The following is a 24,825-nucleotide window of genomic DNA, read 5'->3' as shown; positions in this document are numbered from 1 at the left end:
CTTTCATGATTCTTTACTTTCCCAACATTTCAAAGTTAATAGAGAAGATACTGAAGAGAAAAACATTCCCCAAGTAAGATACTAAAAAGTAAAATGTCCTAGAGGGGTGGGATGTAGGGAGGAGGTTTAAGAGGGAAGGGACATATGTACAACTATGGCTGATTCATGTTCATATATGGCAGAAACCCAACACAATATTGTAAAGCAATTATTCTCCAACTAAAAATAAATATTTTTTAAAAGTATGGTATATTTCTGAATTTCTTTAATAAATTTCACTTTAGTCTTCAAAATGTATGTCTTACAATGCATCCCATAACTAGGTGAATACATTCACAGTGGTATACAACCCCAAATGGTTGGTTAAATTTCAAGAGTTGAAACTTGACTGCCAGGGGTCAAATTCCATTTATTAACCTCATGACCTCGGGTAAATTACCCTAACCATACTGCTCCAGGTCCCTTGTCTAGGTAACAAGAATCCTAACAGTAATAGTCCCTATACTTCATTAGGTCATTGTCATGAGGATTAAATGAGTTAATTCACCCTAAAGGCTTAGCACAGTCTCCAGTACATAGAAAGACCCAATAAATGTAAATGAGGTTAACATTATATAAATAAAAGAAATCATACTATAACTCATTTTAAGACAGGTTTTAAAATTGAAATTGTTGACAGCAGACCTCTGCCTTCACTTCCCACAAAGAGGGATTGAGTCTTCTGAGATGACTTGCAAGCAAAAAATAAAGATATAAGCTATCATACACCAAATCAAATTCCATTCACACAAAATAATTTCCTCATGTTGACAAAATTGTTATCTTCGAAAATATTACCTTTGCTAAAAACTCTAAACTCTCAAAGCCAATAGCTAAGAATGTAAGCAAATTAGAAGTCACTCTCTCTGTGTAGCTTTCTAACAAAATTCCACATCATGAACTTCTAATAATGTTTCTTGTCCACAGATTATAATAACCTACTTCAAAATCACATCATTTCCTTTTTCTGCCTCATTTCCTTCAAAGTGAAGCATAATTTTTCTTGGACCTAGAATAAAAAATTCTAGCTGAACTAAGCAAATCATTACCAGAAATGAAATTTTATAATAATACTATTTCACAGTATTCAAAAAACATAAAACATCTGTGTGGTATTTGTTAATACATAAAAATAACCTAATATTATCGTGTACACCACCTAAGTGGAAAATTTAGTCTATAACCAGAAGTGCAAATAGAAATCCCTACAGATTCCATCTGTGTTGGGTTTTGAAGTCCTGTTGGGAACATTTAAGAACTGTGACACTGAAGTCTTAGCCAGAGGTCACAGACTTCTTGGCACAGATATTTGTTCAGCCATCACAGTATTTCAACAATTATTAAACTCACAGATCTTTAGGTGGGCCATGCCCTCTATTTTCCTGACATGGCTTAAAGGCATTTTATTTGGCAAACCCTGATTAAGGCCCATCATTACAGAAAAGAGATCATATGATAATCAGCAGTTAAATAGGTACCTCCATCACTGACAGCCTGAAGTCCAGAGCCTGGAAAATTAAAGATACTAACAGTCACATTCAGAAATTCTTCCAGCTTGCCTACTGGACTAATTTTAAATACATACTTTCAATGTATATGCTTAACAGTGGCACATTTAATTAGGACTGCTGAGCTGAGTTGTTAAAAAAGCATTTATAGCTGGATACTGAAAGAAGCCAGAAAAAAGAGAATTCTTAAAAACATGTTCTATTGATATGAAAATTTGCACTAAAGTCCAAATTTCACATAATTTTTAAAAAATTAAAAACATTCAGTCCATTGTTGGTTTTTCTTCATATAAAAGGAAGTGAATTTGCTCAATGCACTATATAGAAAGGAACTAGTTTCTACTAATGTATTTTTAATGACTATTTATATATATATACACACATAGAGACACAAACTTATATGCACAAACTCGGAGCAGTGACTGAGTCAACTATTACTCTTTTTTTTTTTTTTTTTTAGCTTCATCGCAATTTCCAGGAGATTCTGTTCCACTTACAAATTAAGTCTGAGTCTAGGACCCAAATAAGAGAACACTGGAGAGGGTTTCCTAAAACATTAGTCCATGTTTCACTCCCAAGGTATTAGGTATTAGGCACTGATGAGGCACAAGCTAGCAGGCTTTAGAGCCCGAATGTTATTAATCAAGCGTTCTTTTAAGTTAACGTGGCAGACTGTGTCCATTCACACTGTGCCAGTAAGTGCACTCTTGTCTCTTGCGTCCTCTTCAGAACACAAATACAAGGCACCTTGCAGTGACTTTGCTTCTGGGGGCAGTGCCTCTGACCCTGGACTCCCCTGGATTAGTCTCTCTGAAGGTTCAGGCGAATTCTCCCTCCATCCTGGACTCGGGTGCTGCTGGGAGACTTCCCAGAGTGAAGCACAAGGAGAAGGGAAACCCAGAGCCGATCGCGAGAGGGGGTCCTCTTGAAGGACTACTTCTTGGAGACACCTGTTGGAAAGTACTTCCTTTTCTTTGGAATTCCGCCATTTCATTCTTCTGTTCTGAAACCAGATTTTCACCTAGTAATAAAGTAATTGAACAAAATGATCACTTAACTCCACATTGCTTCAATTCAGCATTTTAAACTGTAATTTTCCCCACTGTTCATTCCACAGAATGCCTTATTATGAGAGCCAGCCTAGCAAAGTCCTTGTAGTTTTTCAGTCCAGAAACATCTGAGAAATTACTTTAATATAACATCTCCACACACACTTACGAAACAAAACAACTGTGGTTAAGTTGGTGACATCCTATAAGTCGGACATCTTTCAAGACTGGTTTAACTCTCTTCAATATTTTAAAACCTCATTTAGTCTATGCTAAATTATTTATCCAAAGGAAATGTTATCAGCTAGTAATATCATGAGTGGTTTTTTTTTTTTTTTTTTTTTTTTTGGTGCCAGGTGTCAAGCCAGGCACTCAACATAGATTTTAAAATTTGATCCTCACAGTGACTGCAAGAAGTCCTTATTGCTCACATAAGAAAACTGAGGTTCAAAGCAATGAACTAGCTCAAGGTCACACAGTTTGTAAAATGGAAGTACTTAGACTAGATTCAGTGACAGTCCCACTCCAGTGCTGAGGCTCCTATAAACATTCAAACTTCATCAGAAACTTTTGGAGACTAAATTAAGACTATATTTCATAATGCTTAGATAAATTGCAGGCTTACTATAATTTCCAAGTTCGAGTAGTCCCACGGCTTATCAACTTCAAAGAATTAGGCTCAATAAATTACACCTGATTGTAACGAACCTCAAAGTGCTTATGATGGTAGTTTCTTATCTGAGCCATATCTGCCCCCATCCCACTTGAGTCTTTTCTACTAACTTCCCTCTTTACCTACTATGTAACCAACTGTACCTGAGAAGAAAACACCACAATTGGTTTCCTGGTGGTTGAAAAGTCAATCACATTGCTTTCCTGCGCATTACACTGCATCCTTCTGAGTAGCTTTCTATTTTTAAAACAAAAACTGGAAAATTTTTACCTAAAGAAATAATTATTAAAGTGTACAAACCAAATACTTCTCCCAATGAAGTAAAACTCTAACTTTAACTGAGACGGTCTTTCCAGATTGGCAAAACATTCTTTCAAAGTGAGTGGCAATGTCCAAAATGGCTGCAAAAGAAGCTTATCGCAGGCAGCTGAGTCCGAAACACAGCCGTCTCCGTTACAAGGCTTTTCATAAGAAAACAGTACTACTGTGTACATACCAGAGCATTTGGTTCTGTTCATAAACTCGTTTATTATTTGCAGTAGGCATTTACTCCCAGAAAATCTGCCAAGTATTTCTAATGGGTCTTTACTACGACAGTTACGTGTTCCCATTAGTGATTCTTGCCTTTCCATCACATCAATTATTTTCTTCTCGTTAGCTTTTCTGTCTAGAAAATTTTTGAGTAATATCTCAATTTGAAGAAAATCATACAAGATGTTTTTTCATAAGTGGTATCAGGACAAGAGTACCATAAGTGATACTAGAAATAATGTACGTACTTGGGGAAAATCATAAAAGGTCTGGGCTTCCCCAGTGGCTCAGTGGTAAAGAATCTGCCTGCAATGCAGGAGACCTGGGTTCAATCCCTGGGTCAGAAAGATCCCTGGAGCAGGGCATGGCAACTCATTAAACTAATCTTGCCTGCAGAATCCCATGGACAGAGGAGCCTGGTGAGCTATAGTCCACAGGGTCACAAAGAGTCAAGACATAACCGAAGCAACTTAGCACACATACATGCATAAAAGTTCTGCCTCTCAATAAAAATATCAGATAGATAAAACAGCTAAACATGAGCACAAAACTATAAAAGTTCTAGAAGAAAATATAAGAGATGATCATTACAGTCTTAGGGAGATGAATGTTTTCTTAAGCATGACACAAAACAGTAAGGCTACAAAAGGAAAGCTAGATCTGACAACATAAAAAGGAGAAACTTTTGGACAAATAAAGATGACCATAAACATATGAAAAAGCCACAAATTACCCAAAAGAATTAAAAGTAGGGACTCAAAGAGGTATTTGTACACACAGTGTTCACAGCAGCAATATTTATATTAGCCAAAAGGCAGAAGCAACACAAATGACCATTGATGGGTGAATGAATAAATTAAATGTGGTCTATATATACAATTGAATATCATTCAGCCCTAACAAGGAAGAAAGTTCTGACACATGCTACAATACAGATGGAACTTGAAGACATTATATCCAGTGAAATATGCCAGTAACAAAAGGACAAATACAGTATGATTCCACTTATATGAAGTACCTAGAGTAGTCAAATTCACAGAGACAGAAAATAGAATGTGGTTGCCAGGTGCTTGGGGTAGGGAGAAACAGGGAGTCATTGTTTAATGCGTGCAAAATTTCAGTTTTGAGCGATTAAAAAAGTTCTGGAATGGATGGTGATGATGGCTGCCTAACAATGTGAATGTACTTCATGCCACTGAATTGTACACTTCCAAAAGGTTAAAATGGTAAATTTTATGTTATGTGTATTTTACCACAATAAAAAAAAAAAAGCCACAAACTTGGAAGGGATTTCTGTGACAGCTGTTAACAGGAAAATGTTACTAACCATAATATTTCAAATATTTTGATTAACAGACAAAATAATTGCTGCATATCCATCCATAAAAAGACAATATGATAGAAATGAAATGGTATAGCCATGAGAAGTCTAAATTCAGATGAAAATAACCAGTAAAGTGATTAAAAGATTCCCAAGTTCTGATAACTAGGAAAAAAAATAACAAATACAAGCTGCCAATGAAGGTGGCAACATTTTCAAAAATTTAAATAATGGGACTATTTAAAAAAAAGGGGGACTGTTCATTAGTAGGAGTGAAATCTGACACAGTTCAATATCTTGATACAAAATTATATTTGGAAGGGAATTTTTTAATTGATCGCAATTTAAAATGTACATAAACTTTAACCTGTAAGTCCCACTCCTAGTTTCCTATCTTACTTTTAATATTTTTAAAGTGCATAAATATATGTAATAGTAAAAACTAGGAGGTAACTTAAAGCTGAAGATGGCTAAGTGAATTACAGTATATCCATGTAATGGTCAGTTCTAAGACACTAAAGAAAAATGAAGTAAATATGTATGCAGATATGCAAGGATGTATCTCATGACATTTGAACGTGGGCAGGGGGGAAGCAAAGTGTAAAACAACAGTCATTGTCAACAGCATTTTCATAATAGCCAAAAAATGGGAACAATCCCAATGGCCACCGTTAGAATGGATAAACCGTGGTGTACCATGTAATACTACACAGTGATAAGTGTAAATGAGCTACTGCTACAACACAGCCACAGGGATGAATCTCACAAGATATGGTCAGTGAAAGAAGCCATACACCAAAGAATATGAACTGAGTGATATTATTTATACAAAGCACAAAAATGGGCAAACTAATCCATGCAGTTCAGTCAGGAAGGAGCAGGTAGTGCCTGGGAGCGGGTGTGCCGGGGGCACCTGGCCCCATGGTCAAGTTCTACTGCCTGAGCTGTGTGCTGGTCACACAGGTGATTCGTACTGTCCTTTGGAAAACATCAAAATATGTGCAGAGTGTGATCCCATTTTTACCTAAAAATACATATATGTGCTTCTAGGTCACAGCTTCTTCCATCTGTAAAACAGAAATAACAGAAGTAGCTATTTTATTATCTGTAAATGACATCAAATGTCAGGGGATGTGGTAATCATTATGCAAGAGTCTACCTTTTTTTTTTTTTTTAACAGGGCTTCCCAAGTGGCACTAGTGGTAAAGAACACACTTGCCAATCCAAGAGATGTAAGAGACTCTGGTTTGATCCATGGGTTGGGAAGATTCCCTGGAGGAAGAAATGGCAACCCACTCCAGTATTCTTGCCTGGAGAATCCCATGGACAGAGGAGCCTGGGAGGCTACAGCCCAAAGGGTCACAGAGAGTAGGACACAACTGAAGTGACTTAGCATGTGTTTTTTGTGTGTTTGTGCATATATGAGAAACATATAAGCTTATTTGGGAAAGGAGTATGACAAGGCTATATATTGTCACTGTGTTTATTTAACTTATATGCAGAGTACATCATGAGAAATGCTGGGCTGGGTGAATCACAAGCTGGAATCAAGATTGCCAGGAGAAATATCAACAACCTCAGATATGGAAATGATACCACTCTAATGGCAGAAAGCAAAGAAGAATTAAAGAGACTCTTGATGGGGATGAAAGAGGAGAGTGCAAAAAAAAAAAAAAAACCTGGCTTAAAACTCAACATTCAAAAAACGAAGATCATGGCATCCAATCCCATCACTTCATGGCACATAGAAGGGGAGAAAGTGGGAGCAGTGACAGATTTTATTTTCTTGGGCTCTGAAATCACTGAGGACAGTGACTAAAGCCATGAAATTAAAAGATGCTCACTCCTTGGAAGGAAAGCAATGACAAATCTAGATGGTGTATTAAAAACAGAGATATCGCTTTGTCATCAAAGGTTTGTATACTTTGAGCTTTGGTTTTTCCAGTAGTCATGCACAGATATGAGAGTTGGACTATAAAGAAGGCTGACAGCCGAACAATTGATGTTTTTGAATTGTGGTGCTGGAGAAGACTCTTGAGAGTCTCTTGGACAGCAAGAAGGTCACATCAGTCAATCCTAAAGGAAATCAATACTGAATATTCATTGGAAGGACTGATGCTGAAGCTGAAGCTCCAATACTTTGGCCATCTGATGCAAAGAGCCAACTCACTGGAAAAGACCCTGATGCTGGGAAAGACTGAGGGCAGGAGGAGAAAGGGATGACAGAGGATTAAAAAGTCAGATAGCATCATTGACTCACAGACCTGAATTTGAGCAAACTCCAGGAGATAGTGGAGAACAGAGGAGCCTAACATGCTGCAGTCCGTGGCATCACAAAGAGTCGGACACAATTTAGTGACTGAACAACAACAATGACAACATATGAAATAAGAAAATGTTAACCTACTTCTGAGCTGTTCACCAAATTCAATGAGATAAAAAACATTCTTTCCTGAGGCATTTGAATTTTAAAACCAATATAATCAACTATGTACAACTATGTGCCTATGGATAAGAACTGAGAGATAACATAAAAATATGGAAACAGTTTGTTTTCTCAGAGTGGAAATATTACAGTCAACTCCTCATAAATATTATTGAATAGGCTTGATGCAATCCTTTTTCAATAGTTCATTTTAAAGAAGATACTACGTACTATTATGGATTTTCACACTTTCTCAGAGCACTGTCAGATTAATCCTAGCCATTGTTGCTCTTTAACACCTAGGAATCCGCCTGCCAATACATTTGCAAGAGACGCTGGTTTGACCCTTGGGTGGGGAAGATCCCCTGGAGAAGGGAATGGAAACCCACTCCAGTATTCTTGCCTGGGAAATCCCATGGACAGAGGAGCCTGGTGGGCTATTATTCATGGGATTGAAAAACAGTCTCACGTGACTTAGCAACTAAACAACACCTACCTCAAGTTCCAAGTCAACTAGAGGCCCCCAAACTTACAAAACTACACACTCATCCAAGCCAATGCAATGCAGGCCAGGCCTACTGAGCCCTCACGTGGTCCTTTCTCAGACCCAACAATTCCTCTGAGGACCAGAAAATTCCCATCACTAGACTCCCCAAGGATATATTGACCAGTCATATGACCGTCCCTTCCAAAGGTGGGAATTAGTGTAAGGCTCCAGAGAGATATATAAGTTTTAGAAGAACTACTGATCCTGCTCCTATATGGCAGTATAACTAACCTGCCAGGCACTGTTTCCTATATTATTGTTTTATATTCTTATCTAATTGCTCGTAAGCGTCTGCTTTGTCTTCTCAGTTGGTTGTAAACATTCCTGGGATCCAAGGAGTGTTACCTGAATCAATATCAGTTTTCCCTCTTACCTAGCACAGAGTGTGTTAATTGCTCAGTCACGTCCGACTCTTTGCAACCCCATGGACTGTAGCCCACCAGGCTCCTCTGTCCATGGGATTCCCAGGCAAAAATAGTGGAGTGGGTAGCCATTTCCTTCTCCAGGGGATCTTCCCGACCCAGGGATTGAACCTGTGTCTCCCACATTGCAGGCAGATTATTTACCATGAGAGCCACCTGGGAAGCTCTGAGTCTTACATAAAAGTGAGAAACTGAGGCACAGAGCAGTCAATTAAGGGCATGGGCTCACCAGTACCACACATGAGGAAAACACATACTGGCTGATCTAGGCCAACTACCCTCAACCACACCTTGTACTGCTTCCTATGACTTCAAAAAGTCAGGGTCAGGGGGACAGATTACTTCCCTGGGGAAAGGAAGCAAGGTTAAGAAAGGTTTCATCCAAAAATAACTAGTTTAGTAACATCTGAAGTTAGAAACCAGGTCATTTGTATTGAGGGGAAATACAGAAGAACACGGTGGTTAACACAGAGCCTCTGCTAGCCCTTTAAAGCTTTTATGCTGATTCAAAAAATTCAGGTAGATGGAGCCCTGCACCAGGAAAGCCAGTTAGACAAACGAGTACCTGCTGCATTTCAGCTGCTGCCATCCCCATGAGCCAAGTGCCCCTGTGCAGTGAACAGCCTGCACAAATGTACATGGTGGTTCCAGGTTAAAGAGAAAGCAAATTCCAGAATCAGGGTGCCTGGGGTGGGGAGCTCAGCTCCAGAGCAGTTTCACTCTGTGACACTGGATCTCTGTTTACTTCTCTACATTTCCTCATCTAGAAAATGGGGATATTTCATAACAAGGATTAAATAGGAAAATGCCAGTGCCTTATACTGTTAATTATTTATAAGTAGGCCAATCTTTAAATGAAGTATGCTGCACTTCCCCAAAGGTCAGGAAGTCTCTTTCAAAATTATATGAAACGTCATTGTACAAGAAAGGTTTGTAAAGATTGCAAACGTGAAATTACTTAACTGTACTTGACATAAGCCCACAGTACAAAATAATGACATCTATTAAGAGGTACTTATGAGTCATTCATTTATGCCTTGACTGTTGGATTGGAAATGAAGAAAAAGACAGGAAAATTGGTTCCTGCTTTTGTAGGCAATTATGCAGCCAGTTTCTCTGAAAACAGAGCAAACAATGTAATGATGTAAATGCCACAGCCTTTGCTTTTCATTTGGGAAGAATTAATCATGCAAAAACCTAGACTTCTCAGCAAATGGACCAATTTCCAAACAGGAATTGTTGTACATATTTCCACTCACTAAAAAATTATGAGAATCATTTCAATAATGCTTTGGGGTCCTGTATTATGCTTAGTACAAGGAACAGTTGCCAAATGAATGGATTTCATTGGATTCCTTCAGAAATCAGGAGCTGTGTGCTGATCACACATCTTCCTGCTCATCAGTACCTGTGATTCTTTTAGTCCCAAGTTGATGGCAAGTTTCTTTCGGTCTGTTTTGCTGATATATTTCTGCTTCTGAAACATTTTCTCCAGAGCCTTTCTCTGGTCCTCAGAAAAGACAGCTCTTCTTAAAATGCCCCTCCGAACTTTGGAAGTAGATTCTTGGGTCAGAAGAGGCAGTACACTCTCTTCTCCTAGAGGGAAAAAATAATACAAAAAGCTCCGTTAGCTTTGGGAGGAGAATTCCACTCATATTCCCCAGAACCGTATCCTCCACCTCTTTGCCATGGCCAAATTATCTCATCTCTAAACTCTGCACACGTAGAGTGCTTCTTAACCTCTTTTTGGTCATGGACTCCATTGAGAATCTGATAAAAGTTCTTTGCTCCCCACTGGGGGAACAAAAACAACATACAGACGCTTGCCTTCGCAATTTTGCATGCCATCTCTGAAAGTCCACGGTCCCAGTTACAAAGCTCCAATGTAGAACAAGTGATAGATGGTTTAAATACTTGATTTTCTCTAATTCTTCATTTATTTATTCATTTATTGTCTCAAATTGTTGAGCACTTACCATATGCCAGGCACTCTCTGCTCAATACCACACAACGAGAAGTAAGACATATGTTTTATCATACTCATTACCTATAAAATCAAGGGGAGGCATTTACTGAACTAGCATCACAAGTGTGATGAAGTAGTCCTAAGGAGGGTTCCTTAGGAACACAAAACAATGGGTCTAACCTTAATCTGGGATGTCAGGGAAAGCGTGCAAGAGTCGGAGATGTTTAATATGAGAAGGAAGGTTTGGAAGACCTCCAATCACCTCCTACCTTCTCAGTTCAGTTGGTTATCAACTCCTTCATGGCAGAGACACTACTTTTTCTGCCTTTTTTTGGTTGGCACAACACTGGTTCCCAGCCTCTGTGAGTTTCATTCATCATTCACCATTCATTCGTTCATTCAGTTTTCTAGTAGTGGTAGGCAGAATTATGTCCTTTCCAAAGATGCCCATGTCCTAATCCTCAGAGCACATGAATATGCTACATTAAATATCAAGGGGGAATTAAGGTTGCAAATGGAATTATGGTTGCTAATCAGCTGACCTTGAAATTGGGAGAGTATCTTGGAGAATCCAGGTAGGTCCAATGTAAGTGGAAGAGGGAGCAAAAAAGGAAGTCACAGTCAGAGTTTTGAAGATGTCACACTTCTTCCTTTGAATATTGGAAGAAGGGGTGATAAGCCAAGAAATGCAGGCAGTCACTGGAAACTGGAAAGGCAAGGAAACAAATTCTCCCCTAGAGCCTCCAGAAGAAATGCAGCCCTGCCAACACCTGGATTTTAATCCAGTGAGACCCATTTCAGGCTTCTGACCTCTGTGACTGTAAGACAGTAAGTCTGTGTTGTTTTAAGATGTAGGTTTATGGAAATTGTTACAGCAGCAAGAAGACACTAGTACACTGGGTATCAGACTCACTGGGCTAACTGCTGAGGAAACCAGACAAAAAGTACGTGGTCCCTGCCACTAGGAGTTCACCTTCTCATGGCAGGACCAACACACGAACATCACTCCAGAATACAAGCACTAGGAGAGCAGGGTCTCCAGCTTACAGTTGTAGCTGGTATGCATTTTGGTGCTTAATAATTATTTCTAAATAAAGAAGCAAATGAATGTCTTAAGTACTAGAATAGAATGATCTCAAAAATGCTCTGGCATTACAAAAAATGAAGTGATGAGTTCAGAGAAAACAGGCTGAATCAGGTCTAAAAGAACAATTCAGTTCCAGAGAAAAGGAACTAAGGCCAACCCAGGCATACTTCAAAATACTAAGGCACAAGGGAATAAAGTGTTGCCAAAGAAAAGTAGTCCCTTGGACTGCAAGGAGACCAAACCAGTCACTCCTAAAGGAAATCAACCCTGAATAGTCATTGGAAGGACTGATGCTGAAGCTTCAATACTTCGGCCACCTGATGCAAAGAGCTGACTCATTGGAAAAGACTCTGATGCTGGGAAAGATTGAGGGCAGGAAGAGAAGGGGACAACAGAGAATGATATTGTTGGATGGCATCACTGACTCAATGGACATGAGTTTGAGCAAACTCTGGGAGACAGTGAAGAACAGGGAAGCCTGGCATGCTGCAGTCCACGGGGTCACAAAGAGTCGGATGTGGCTTAGCAACTGATCAACAACAAGGAAAAGTAAACAGTCAGCAAGGCCAAGGAACGGCATAAAGCAGAGGGTACAAGCTAGAAACCATATCCAGCCTGGAGGTGTGCTTTGTTTGGTCTTAGACTGTTGGTAAAAAAATTCTGATTTAGCTATTCATAATTAATAATTGGGAGGTTTTATTTGAAGCTCAGGTTTTCAACATATTTTCAAAGGTAACCTCACTGAGCTTACCTTCCCACAGAGCAAAGAGTTACCAGGGTGAGTGGCAGATGCCCCCTACAGGAAGCACGTGATCCCCCAGTTTGCCATAGCCTCATTAACTTGCTTTTTACCTGTCAGGCTCTTGAAGACATCTGGACCTGTGGTGTAGAGGTTATGGAATGTAGTGGAATCAGACTGAAGAGGTCTACAAGGGTCTGGAACATTATCCAATAGGTGGTGAAGATCAACAGAATATGTTTAAGCAGGATGTGACATGATAATAATAAACATACACTGAGCACTTCCTCTGTCCTCATACTTGCCCTGTATTAAGCAGCTGATATGCACTATTCCATTTAATTCTCCAAACCTAACTATGCCACGAATGCTACTATTATTCTCTGCATTTTAAAGATGCATAAAAGGAAGCTTAGGTAGCTTAAGGAACTTTGTCCAGAGACTTATTCCAAAACAAATGCTCTTAAACCTACACAGTACTGACACAATACTGACTTGTATTTTAGAAGAAAAATGTCAATAAATGGATAAATCTTGTCAATTTTACCTTCGTAATATAATTGCTTTCTTTCCTATTTATCTAAAAGATTCGTAAACAACTTCCAGCTAGTCTCTCAGCTCTGGGTTACGTCTCATTCTCATTCATCCTGACATTCCCAGAAGAAACACTGGCCTCTCTCTCTTTCTTTGAGCTCTACAACACTCGTTAAAATCTCCATAGAAATGCCATAATCCTTGGGATGTAATGAAGCCCAATTCTTTACAAAGTTCTAGTTTTACTGATGCCTTTTCGATTCATCCAAGTGTGGGATCTTGGTTAATTCTCCATCTATAGCACCAGTTACTTTTGCCTGCCTCACACCAAGGTCATATCTTAAAATCAGGCTTTGGCAACTGGATTCACTATTTCTTTCTCAGAGGCTTAAATAGGTTTATGCAATACTGGTCAAGGCTCAGTGGTAAAAGAATCCACCTGCCAATGCAGGAGACACCAGTTCAATCCCTGAGTCAGGAAGACCCCCTGGAAGAAGGTATGGCAACCCACTCCAGTATTCTTGCCTGAAGAATCTCATGGACATGGAGATGAGCTTGGCGGGCTATACAGTTCATAGGGCCACAGAGAGTCAGATATGACTGGGTGTACACACACACACACACACACACACGCAATATTGGTCAATAATATTGATAAAAATAGTATGGACATATCAATATGTTCATGTATTTCTAAATGCTTTTCTTCTCTGAACTATCCTTGGTATAGATACCACAGAATTAGCCCTCTGCATTTTATTTCAGAGCACAGATTCATCTGTTGAGATGGTGTCTCTCTAGGAAGCCTCAGGACAGAGGACTCTGGAGGATGGGAAAACTAGGTTTAGACCTCGGCACATACCTGTGTGATTTGGAGAGAGTTACTCACTCTTTCAGCTTACTTTACAGAGTTGTTCTAAGGATCTGATGAAATAGCACAAGACAACTTTCAGTGCTGAGCCCACAATAAGGATCATCATATGCTAAAGACATCTGATCAGATGAAAAAGTGTTCAAAGCAGTGAAGGTTCAATGTGGCACAAAAGATAGAATTAAATGGTAGCAAGACCTTTTGAATCCAAATTCTTGGCTCTCTCCTCTGTCCCCCACTGTTTCTTGGTGGGTCAAGATTGTGAAGAAAGGAACATTTAGGAACACAGCCAGAGCTTCTGCTTGTGACTATGGGCTTCTGCTCCCTGTCCTTGGTCAGGACCACATGGCATCTCCAATATAGCCTGGCAACGGTGTCCTCAAATTCCAGCGTGCCCTTCTCACTTCATATTTTGATCTGGAATTCTTAACTTATAAATGTATCCAATCTACCATTATTATAGCCATACATATTAAAATTAGGGAAAGAAACATAAATACCCAAAAGTAATGAAATGCATAAGCACATCATGTTACACCTACTAAGTGAAAATTTAAAGAACCATTAAAGATGACTAGGAAGATCAGGCAGCAGCAAGAAAAATACACTATATGGTATATAAGATACATATCATGCTCAAGCTAAGTAAAAATGCAGAGGAAAAAGACTGATAAAGCAAAAATAAAAACTAAGAGAGGCTATCATCATACCGTTATAGACAAATAATGCATCTCCACTCTACATTTTACCTCTGATTCAGTTTTATTAGGAAAACAAGCAAACATTGTAGCAACCTTTGGGGGAGAATCTAGCCAAGTAATTGAATCATCACTGAGTGACAACTGAAAACCCAACTGATGAACCCACTCCATCCTTCAGATGTTCATATTTGATAAGGAGAAGTGTGAGAAGGCTAGGATCAGACATAGTACAATGAGAGAAACACCCACAGACCACCACACAGAGAACTTTTAAGCACCAGCTGAGAAGCCCTTTAGTTTTGGAGGCCAACAGAGTAAGTCCTGAGAGGGATGTGCTACCAAAGGACTAGCAATTCCTCTTGTGGGAAACTTCGACAATGGGGCAGAGAGAACAACTGACATCTGCAGAAGTTTGAGTGTGGTGAGGACAAGGGCGAGACATGGTGAATCCAGGAAGCTCAGAGCTTGGTGCTTCTAGAGGATGCAGGGGATGAGCAGGAGGAACACAGGACATTAGCTGGGAGGTAGAGTAGGACCAGGAGTGATTCAAACAAATTTCAGATATACCTTGCCACAGTGAAAAGTCTTCTGAGGACCTTGCGTTTCAGAAGGTCAATACTTTCTGAGTTAATACAACTTCTTATTTATTTTTAACTGACATATAGTTGATTTACAGTGTTGTGTTAGTTTCAAGTGTACATCACAATGATTCAGTTATACACACATATGTATGAACACATAAGTGAAGTGAAAGTCACTCAGTCGTGTCCGACTCTTTGCAACCCCATGGACTATACGGTCCATGAAATTTTCCAGGCCAGATTATTGGAGTGGGTAGCTGTTCCCTTCTCTAGGGGATCTTCCCAACCCAGGGATCAAACCCAGGTCTCTGACATTGCACGTGGATTCTTTACCAGCTGACCACCAGGGAAGCCCAAGAATACTGGAATGGGTAGCTATCCCTTCTCCAGCAGATCTTCCTGACCCAGGAATCAAACCACAGTCTCCTTCATTGCAGACAGATTCTTTACCAACTGAGCTATGAGGGAAGCCAGTATGTACACATACACACATACATACACATATATGTACACACATATATGTGTGTGTGTATTCTCAGTCTCTCAGTCATATCCAACTACTGTAACCCATAGACTGTAGCCTGCCAGGCTCCTCTGTCCACGGGGTTTTCTAGGCAAGAACACTGTAGTGGGTTGCCACTTCCTACTTCAGGGGATCTTCCCAACTCAGGGGTTGAACCCAGGTCTCCTGTATCTCCTGCATTGGCAGGCAGATTCTTTATCACTGAGCCACTTGGGAAGCCGCATATTTTATAATACAACTTCTTAAATCTATATAAAAATACAAACAAATTTATGGCCCAATATAAGCTAGTTTAAATTTTTTTTCCTACATTTGTTATAAATCAAGGTTTTGTAGATAGGGGTCATAATTCTACTCATTTAGTACTTTCTTCACTAAAATCTAAATGTTTACATAAAACAATGTGGGTAACACTTTTAAATTCCCCTAAGACTTTTTAATAGGAACCCACAGATTTTCCTATTATGTTTTCTACTGATCTATGTTAAGAATAGAAAGAAGAGCCCCATCAAAGAGATCTACAAATACAATATTCTCACCAGTGTGAAGGGTGAGAATACACACAGACCAGACCTCATCTCTAAAAGAGAGACCTTCAGAGTAGTTGTGAGGATCAGAGGGTTAACTCCTTGGTCTGGTCCTCAGGATTTGGTGCTCTATAGCAAAAATACAACCACTGGACAAAAGCCACAGCAAATATAAAGAATATTCCATTCTTCCTTTGTCTGCTAGTTGCTTGGTTTTCCAAAGTTCTGCTCTCAATCCATGAATCATGACTGTTTTCATAAACAGACGTGGCTCAGTTTCCTACAAGAAGCATGAGACAAGATGCTGCTTCCACAACGGCTGCCTCTCTCCACATCTCCCCTGGGAGTCTTTTGTGGGCTTTCTCTGGATCTAACCATAAACCAATGATGAACTTACCCCATTTTCCTACCTTCTAAATCTAGGAATATGAGCTCAAATTTACACCTGCAAAACAGACATAGGGACTTCAAGAACTGGATGGTGATTTAAAAGTCTCTCAGGAGCTATTAAAAAGTTACAAGCAACGAATACCTCTGATTATTCCTAAATTCATGACACAAATCTGATTTTTATGGAAACTTATAGGTGACAATAATAAATAAATACTATAAAATAACAATGAACAGATACAAAGATTAGAGCATGCCTAGATAAGAGGCTTTAGAAGCCAGGGCCATCAACTCAAGGTACTAGAAACTCTGCCAATTTGCAGATGTCAGTATATTATTTTATAGTGTGATTTCCATATATATTTGGGGCTCAGTATGTGATGCTATATGTGCCAACAATAAGCAGTATGTCATGAAATCTTTACCACAATCCCAAGAAGAAGATATTAGCATCCTCATTTCCATAGGAAAAAAAAACTGAGGCTCTGAAAAGACAACTTCTGCAATTGAGACCTCACATGCAAGCTGAGTGAGCCCAACCAACACCCTTTAAAACTATACCGAAGATGGTCAAAGTTACAGATGGTCGTGGAAAGAGGTCAGAAGGTGGGGAGAGTCATTAAAATGTCAGAATGACCTAGGATAACAAAGTTTTCACAGGTATAATCCCCAGCATCTTGCGACGGGCCCCCTGTACCACCTCCACCCCCGGGGAATCCCTATGTGACGTGAGCCTTACGAAAGGCACTTCAAATGGAGGTGTGCTGTTTGTGAATGATACAGGGTGATGAACAATAGAGAAACATGCAGTAGATAAACTGGTGGCGGTCTCTGTCTAGGCCAGGGTAGGCTACTACTACTACTTATAAACATTTGGGGAGAAAGAAAACTCCATTCTAGAAATGTTACTTGAATACTTTTCACTGCCTCTGTGGAATTGTTGAATAGAGCCATCAACTTGGAAAAGCTATTGTCTTTGAGTCTCTGATGCCTTTAAACCTTCTTCCTGGTTGACTGTCATATATCTATAGAGTACCCTCCCTTCACTATTGAGAAGTCAAAACCTACGTTCAACTCATCACACAAACTCATTTACATGTTCAGAACAATAACTAGACTAGTTATTTATTATCACAATATGCTGCATCCTTCTGAAAATCTTAGAGTTCTAAAGTTAAATCCTCATAAAAGAAGCTCTCAGGCAGGCTTTTATGGATTTCCATAGGTTTTGATGGGGCTTCCCAAGTGGCGCTAGTGGTAAAGAACTTGCCTGCCAATGCAGGAGACATAGAGATGCAAGTTTGATCCCTAGGTCAAGAAGATCTTCTGGAGGAGGGCATGGCAACCTACTCCAATACTCTTGCCTAGAGAATCCCTGGACAAAGGAGCCTGGCAGGCTATAGTATGTAGGGTCATAAAGAGTCAGACACGACTAAAGCAACTTAGCATGCATGCATAGGTCTTGTTCAGTTCCCCACACCTACTGACCACTCCAGCTGAGAGCAGAACACAGCCAGGACAGGTGTGTTTATCAAGGTGTGTGCCCAACAGAGCATCGCCACCTTTGAAAGTGACACTCTTAGGACCAACCTACAATAATAACAAGGTCCCTTTCCTGCTGCCTTCAACACAATTCTAAATTCAAATTTCAAGAGTATATTATATTCTTTTAAGTTTTAACAAGGAAGGGAAGATAGTAAAATTATTTCTAAATGCAGAATCTAAGTTCATCAACCAAGAAAGCTAAAACAATTTATTCCAGAATAGTATTTCCTCACTCATATCTTCATAATGCTGCTCCAAATTTAAACTTTGTTTTTTAATGCATAAAATTCTTGAAAGGTTAAATTCAAGTTGGGTATTCAAAGACAAAGAAATAATGATTTAATTCAATGAGATATTCTACATAATTAAGACACCTACACATTTTCATGTAGTCTTTTTCTTAAAGTCATTCTCTGCATAATTTCTACAACTTTCTATCTCATTTTAGCTGAGCTGTATGCTATTTTGAAAGGAACCTTATGAATACACTATCAAAGATTTTCCTTACACTGCTTTGGGGAAGAGGAGAATTTACCACTGCCTTTTAATTTTTCCCCACTGTAAGGATTGTGCTTAAATAGCTAATTAAACTATTTATTATATGTGAGAAGGGCACTGGATGAATGATTGTTTCCACATTGCAACAAGTCAATCATAAATCTAACAGGTTAACAAGAAAAACTAAATCAATTTTAAGCAAGTGAATCATGTAAATAATCAAAAAGATATTTCTCTTGCTATGGATGTGTTGATCTAATCCTAAACTTTTAGAAATAGTGAAATCAATATTGTGGAACAATGATGAGGGCCACTGATTTTACTACTTATTAAAATTTTGAGTATAAACCATAATTTTGGCTGTCCAGGCTGAAACTAAATACAAAATTACTTGGACAGTTCATTTTCCTTCTTTTGTGCAAATGGAAAAAAAATTAAATTCCTGGGCATAAAATCATTCTTATTATTAAAAACAAGAAGAAGAAAAGCCAAAGTGAAAGTGAAGTCGCTCAGTCGTGTCCAACTCTTAGCGACCCCATGGACTGCAGCCTACCAGGCTCCTCCATCCATGGGATTTTCCAGGCAAGAGTACTGGATTGGGGTGCCATTGCCTTCTCCAAAGAAAAGCCAAAAAATGCCTTAAATAAAAACCTTACTGGGCAGTTGTAAGCTTTATCAACTGTTCCTTGGTATCATGAGTATTTATGTAAAATTCTTACTGACAGCTGAAATCTACCATTTCATTATTATTTGCTCCTAATACAATGAACATTATACATAAAAATATAAGAAATTCACTTCAGATTTATCACTAATGAGGTGCCATCCTTTTTATTAAGAACACTGGTGGCATCTCTAAGCTGTTTTAAAATGGCAACCTAGAAATGGAGACAAATGTCAGTCTGAGCAGCGCTGATTTTCCACTTGTATGTTTTATTAAATAAATGAGATAAACACAGGGCTTTATAAGCTTCCAGGAATAAACACCACAATTTACAACAGCCATACTAAAGGCACAAAGTGGGAAGGGCCGAGAACCAGATGGAGAATAAAGAGACTTGCTTAGAGTGATTTTTTTTTTTTCAAACAATCGAGAAGATTAAGTTGTCTAGGAAATAACTTTCGACTCACTTTTATGGGCTTTATTTATTAAACTGGCCTGGGCACCAGAATACTTTTACAGCCTAGAAACTCTTTTTTTTTTTTCATACATCATTGAGTTTTTTTTTTTTTTAAACTTTACATAATTGTATTAGTTTTGCCAAATATCAAAATGAATCCATCAAAACACTACTATAAAATGAATACACTCACACACACATAAATGTCCACCTGTCACATGGAGTGTTTTGATCCATTGCCTCCTACCTAAACTGCACTGCCAGAGACTTTCTAAAGTAGAAGACCAGTGTTATACCAAGCTGAAATCACTGAAACTAGGTGTGGGAACTCTTTCAATCTCCACCCCTGGGATACCACACTGAAGATTAATTCCACAGAGATGCCACCACACTGCGCTATCAGATGTTTGGGGTGTAAGTCTCTGCTCCAGCCGTTCTTTTCCGATACTCTAATATATGGTGATAAATGTTTCCTTAATCTGTACAACATTTTTCAATTACCCTCATAGGAGACCACCTTGAAGGAGCGAGTAAAAGGTTTAGTCATGGTTTCTATTTTTCTATTTGAATCAATACATTCTAGTTAAATGGACAATTAATAGGTCACTTCCAAAATAGTAGTGTATCAGTCCTGGTTAATAAACGATCCTCACAGTGGATAATGGGCCCTATGTATTCAGCAAGCCCTGTATACACTCAGCTCATCCACTAAATCCCCTTTCAGGTGGACAGGGTTATATGGGAAGATGAGCTGGAACGAGTCTATAAAAGTCAGTTTCATTCACTGCTTTATTTTTCAGCCAAGTGCTTTAAATGGTGTCCAGAAATTCACTTGGAATGTGAGACAGGAGAAAAGGCTGACACACAGAGCCTCACTTTATGACCATACAAAAGGGCAACTGACCCTTGCCCGAGCCTTTTCCCTGTGAAATGGTTCCGAAAGTTCATCTGCACAGTGAAAAATCGTGGTGAGGTCGCGTGTGGATGAGTCAAGTGAAAGTGGCGATTGGTCACGGGTCTGCCACCCATTGTGGCTGGGGCTCGGCCATGTAAAGTGCCCTGTGGGAAAGTATCAGCCCCCAAAGAGATGCTCAGAAGCCTGCAGCTCATTAAACGGCCAGCATTTGCTGCCTCACTTGTCAGGAATCATTCTGTTGGGCAACTGCTCTCCTAAAACATTCATAAAACACATGCACAGAGGCAACAGAGATCTGAATTCAACCATGATGCAGCTCTGGACTTCAGCCTGACTGTACTCCTAGCTCACTCTTCACCTGACAGAGCTGTTAACCTGAATCAACGTTTTCTCTTCCGCAGCAGAAGTCCACGTACCCCTCTGCTGGACTTCTTTATCACAAACTTGAGTCCTCCTGCCTACAGATTCTTAGTTGACCAAAAATCTCAAGATTATTGTGAATATTATTTCTTTTTATTTTCACTTAGACATTTTTTTTCTTTGTGCATGTGAATGTGTGTGTGCTCTTCAATTTCAAAGGTTGTCATTCTCCCTCTATCTCAGACACTATTAAAATGATGTAATGTTTGAAGAAAAGTTCTCTTGAAAACACTTCCTACAACCCTGGCTGGTTTTCTTCAAGATCATAAGAGATGGTATTTATCTCCTTTTACAATCTTGGCAATTTTAGATTATTTTCCATGGACACCTAGTGACTTTCTGTGTCACATTTTAAACCGAATGGAAATTTTTACACAATCTCTTAGTTTTCCTTCCTTTCTTTCTTCTTCTTTAAATGAGCATCGTTACATGTTTCAGCAAGAGCCAAACGGGTCCCTCTGAGATCTTTTATATCAAATGGAAAACAAGTCGCTTTCCTTGATGTGTCAGCCCTGGGTTTCAATGCTGTTAGAAACTGCTCACAATCGCACAGTGTGCTGAGGTCTGATAAATCTCTGGAAACCTCCTGAATAGGAACGCTGTGATTTTTAGCGAGGAATTAGCTCCTTGTCATTGCATTACCAATTAGTTTTCCAGAGCACATTAAATCCTGCTGCTTTGGTTTACAGAGTAACTGAGGCATTGCTGATGAAGCATAAAAACTTACTTGCAAAAGCAGTGGGGGATGCGGGGCGCCGACAGGACCCACCGCAGCACGCCGAGTAGAATGGCGGGGCGCTCAGAAAAAAAGGCTTGGAAGGCGCTGCAGAGAAAGCATTGATTGCATTGATTAGCCATTTCTTTTACACAATATTCAAAATCCCAGTTTTCCCAAAGTCACGGGGTAAAGCCCTACATCTTCGGAGCATTTAGTTAGCTACAATTTTTACTGGAATTTAAGTCATTTTAAAGTAGTCTTAACAACCTAGAGGGGTGGGATGGGAAGGGAGGTGAGAAGTACATTCAAGTGGGAGGGGATATGGGTAAACCATGGCTGATTCATGCTGATGTTTGGTAGAAAGCAATACAAAACTGAAAAGCAATGATCCTTCAAAATAAATAAATACATAAAATTTAAAAGTAAATAAAGTAGTCTTCATCTGTCAGAGCTTGCCGAATAACTTAATCCTGGTTTGGAAGTTATGGTATAAACACTCGAATTATCAAAACCAAACTTAACTGTTCATTTTCTGTGTGGTTATAAATAGTAAATATCAAATAGTGCTTTATTTAAACTTGCCCAGAGCAACACTGCCCAGGAGAATTCTCTGTGATGATGGACACATCCTCTGTCTCTCTGTGTCCAATATGTATCTACTTGTCATATATGCCACTGAGCACTTGAAATGTGGCCAGTATGTCTGCATAACTGAATTCTTCATTTCAGTTTTTTAAAGTTTAAGTAGATTCGTATGTCTAGGGGCTAACACATTGAGCAACACAGTTCTAGATAAAATACTTACCAAGAGACAGTTTGTATGTTACACGCTTCAGTTTAGTTTTTAAAGAGACTATATTACTCCACTTTTTATTTTCAGACGGTGCTTTGAAATACATAGACAGCTGGATTCCAAAGGTGAAAACAGTTAATTTACTCAGTAATTCAATGATAACAGTGGTTTTTCTGATCATTTTACATGCTTAAAAGTATTTGAGAATAATAACAACATTTAATCTCAAGTGACATCTAGTTAACCTGAAAGCACGTGTGTTTATAGTACAGGGAGTTGCCATGTAATTCTGCTCTGCTCACTTTATTAAACTCTGCTATTCAGAACATTTTTAATACATATATACAGAATAGTTATCATTACTTGATATATCTTGTAAAAGAAATTTTAAACTCTTCCTCAGCAGATGAAAAATGGCTATAATGGATGTCACAGAATATTAGTAGCTCTCCTATACTGAACATTTACTATATACACTGATGGCTCAGATGGTAAAGCGTCTGCCTGCAATTCAGGAGACCCAGGTTCGATCCCAGGGTTCGGAAGATCCCATGAAGAAGGAAATGGCACCCACTCCAGTACTCTTGCCTGGAAAATTCCATGGACTGAGGAGACTGGTAGGCTACAGTCCATGGGGTGGCAAAGAGTCGGACACGACTGAGCAACTTGACTTTCACGCACTCTATGCCAGGCTTTGGTTAAGTGTAGTACCTTAAATACAAGATGTCCTTTTGCACAGTAGGCTTTAATATAATACAAACACAGGTGAGATTTCCTTAGGTGGGCAGCTTGCTTTTACCATCACATAACCATCAGAGTGTCTGACACATTCTAAATAGTCAATAGATTTTTGATAAATGAACGAATAATCTTAAAACTAAGAAATAGGAAATCAGGAATTAATCTTTTCCCTGTTCCCCTGACACTCTGAAACATAGTATCTTCTATAACAGATAACTTTTAAATCTAGAGGATGACTTGAAAATAAATATTTTCACTATTCTCCCTTTATTTTCAATGGAAACTTTTTTCACTTCTTAATCATACACAGTTAATATAATTTTGCTGCAAATACACGCCTTTTTCAGGAACAGAGTAATTTCGCACTCATATTTTAACCAACTGATAAGCATTCATTTATTTTACCAAGATCTTTGAAGGACATATCAAAATAAATATATAAGTACATAAAATAATTTTATGGTCTTATGGTGCTTAACGCTGTCAAACTGCAAATTAACCATAATGGAGGGTCTTTTCTATAATATGGCTACCCTGATGGCTCAGATGGTAAAGAATCTGCCTGCAATATGGGAGACCAAGGATCAATCCCTGGGTTGCGAAGATCTCCTGGAGAAGAAAATGGCTTACCCACTCCAGTATTCTTGCCTAGAGAATTCCACGGACAGAGAGGCCAGAGGCGTTATAGTCCATGGGGTAACAATATGATGAAAAGCTGTCAATGTCAATGGTTTTAGTTTTTTAATACCTGAACTTTCAAATAATAAAATGTCAATGCTACTTTGAAAACATGGCAACTAACCAAAGTATGAAAGAGATCCATTTTGGTATTCAGTAAGTTCTATAAAACTTTAAAAAAATTGTCATTGTTATCATAAGTTGTTCTAATGCTGATTGAAAAGCCATCATAGAAATGATAAATCACTTTATTTGAACCTAATATCTTATAAGAATAGGGCTTCCCAGGTGGTTCAGTGGTAAAGAATAATCTGCCTGCCAACGCAGAGGTGGGTTTGATTTCTGGGTTGGGAAGACTCCCTGGAAAAGGAAATAGCGCCCCACTCTAGTATTCTTGCCTGGAAAATTCCATGGACAAAGGAGGCTGGTGGGCTTGAGTCCATGAAGTTGCAAAAGAGTTGGACACGAGTTAGCAACTAAACAGCAACAACATTATAATAATATGGCACTGTTTAGGCAGAGTTAAGAGTTACATTTTTTAATGTTTCCACTTCATGGGAAATAGATGGGGAAACAGTGGAAACAGTGTCAGACTTTATTTTTCTGGGCTCCAAAATCACTACAGATGGTGACTGCAGCCATGAAATTAAAAGACACTTACTCCTTGGAAGGAAAGTTACGACCAACCTAGATAGCATATTCAAAAGCAGAGACATTACTTTGCCAACAAAGGCTCATCTAGTCAAGGCTATGATTTTTCCTGTGGTCATGTACGGATGTGAGAGTTGGACTGTGAAGAAGGCTGAGCGCCGAAGAATTGATGCTTTTGAACTGTGGTGTTGGAGAAGACTCTTGAGAGTCCCTTGGACTGCAAGGAGATCCAACCAGTCCATTCTGAAGGAGATCAGCTCTGGGATTTCTTTGGAAGGAATGATGCTAAAGCTGAAACTCCAGTACTTTA

The 24,825-nt window shown here is 39.0% G+C and overlaps 1 protein-coding gene across 1 annotated transcript in view; it reads right to left on the bottom strand.

The window, feature by feature from the left end:
• Window positions 1–1,987: 1,987 nt before the first annotated feature.
• Window positions 1,988–24,825, bottom strand: part of DBX2 (developing brain homeobox 2) — a 37,261-nt gene continuing 14,423 nt past the window's right edge. The window contains exons 2-4 of the mRNA XM_010833119.1: window positions 21,662–21,757; window positions 9,924–10,111; window positions 1,988–2,568 (exon numbers count right to left, since the gene is read on the bottom strand). Coding sequence (XP_010831421.1) covers window positions 2,230–2,568; window positions 9,924–10,111; window positions 21,662–21,757 — 623 coding nt within the window. The 3' untranslated portion in view covers window positions 1,988–2,229. The remainder of the gene's footprint in view (window positions 2,569–9,923; window positions 10,112–21,661; window positions 21,758–24,825) is intronic.

This window comes from Bison bison, unplaced genomic scaffold (assembly GCF_000754665.1).
Source record: "Bison bison bison isolate TAMUID 2011002044 unplaced genomic scaffold, Bison_UMD1.0 scf7180017862984, whole genome shotgun sequence".
NCBI classification, from domain to species: domain Eukaryota; kingdom Metazoa; phylum Chordata; class Mammalia; order Artiodactyla; family Bovidae; genus Bison; species Bison bison.
The sequence above is the reverse complement of the archived record's forward strand: the minus strand, read 5'-3'. Positions and strand labels throughout refer to the sequence as shown.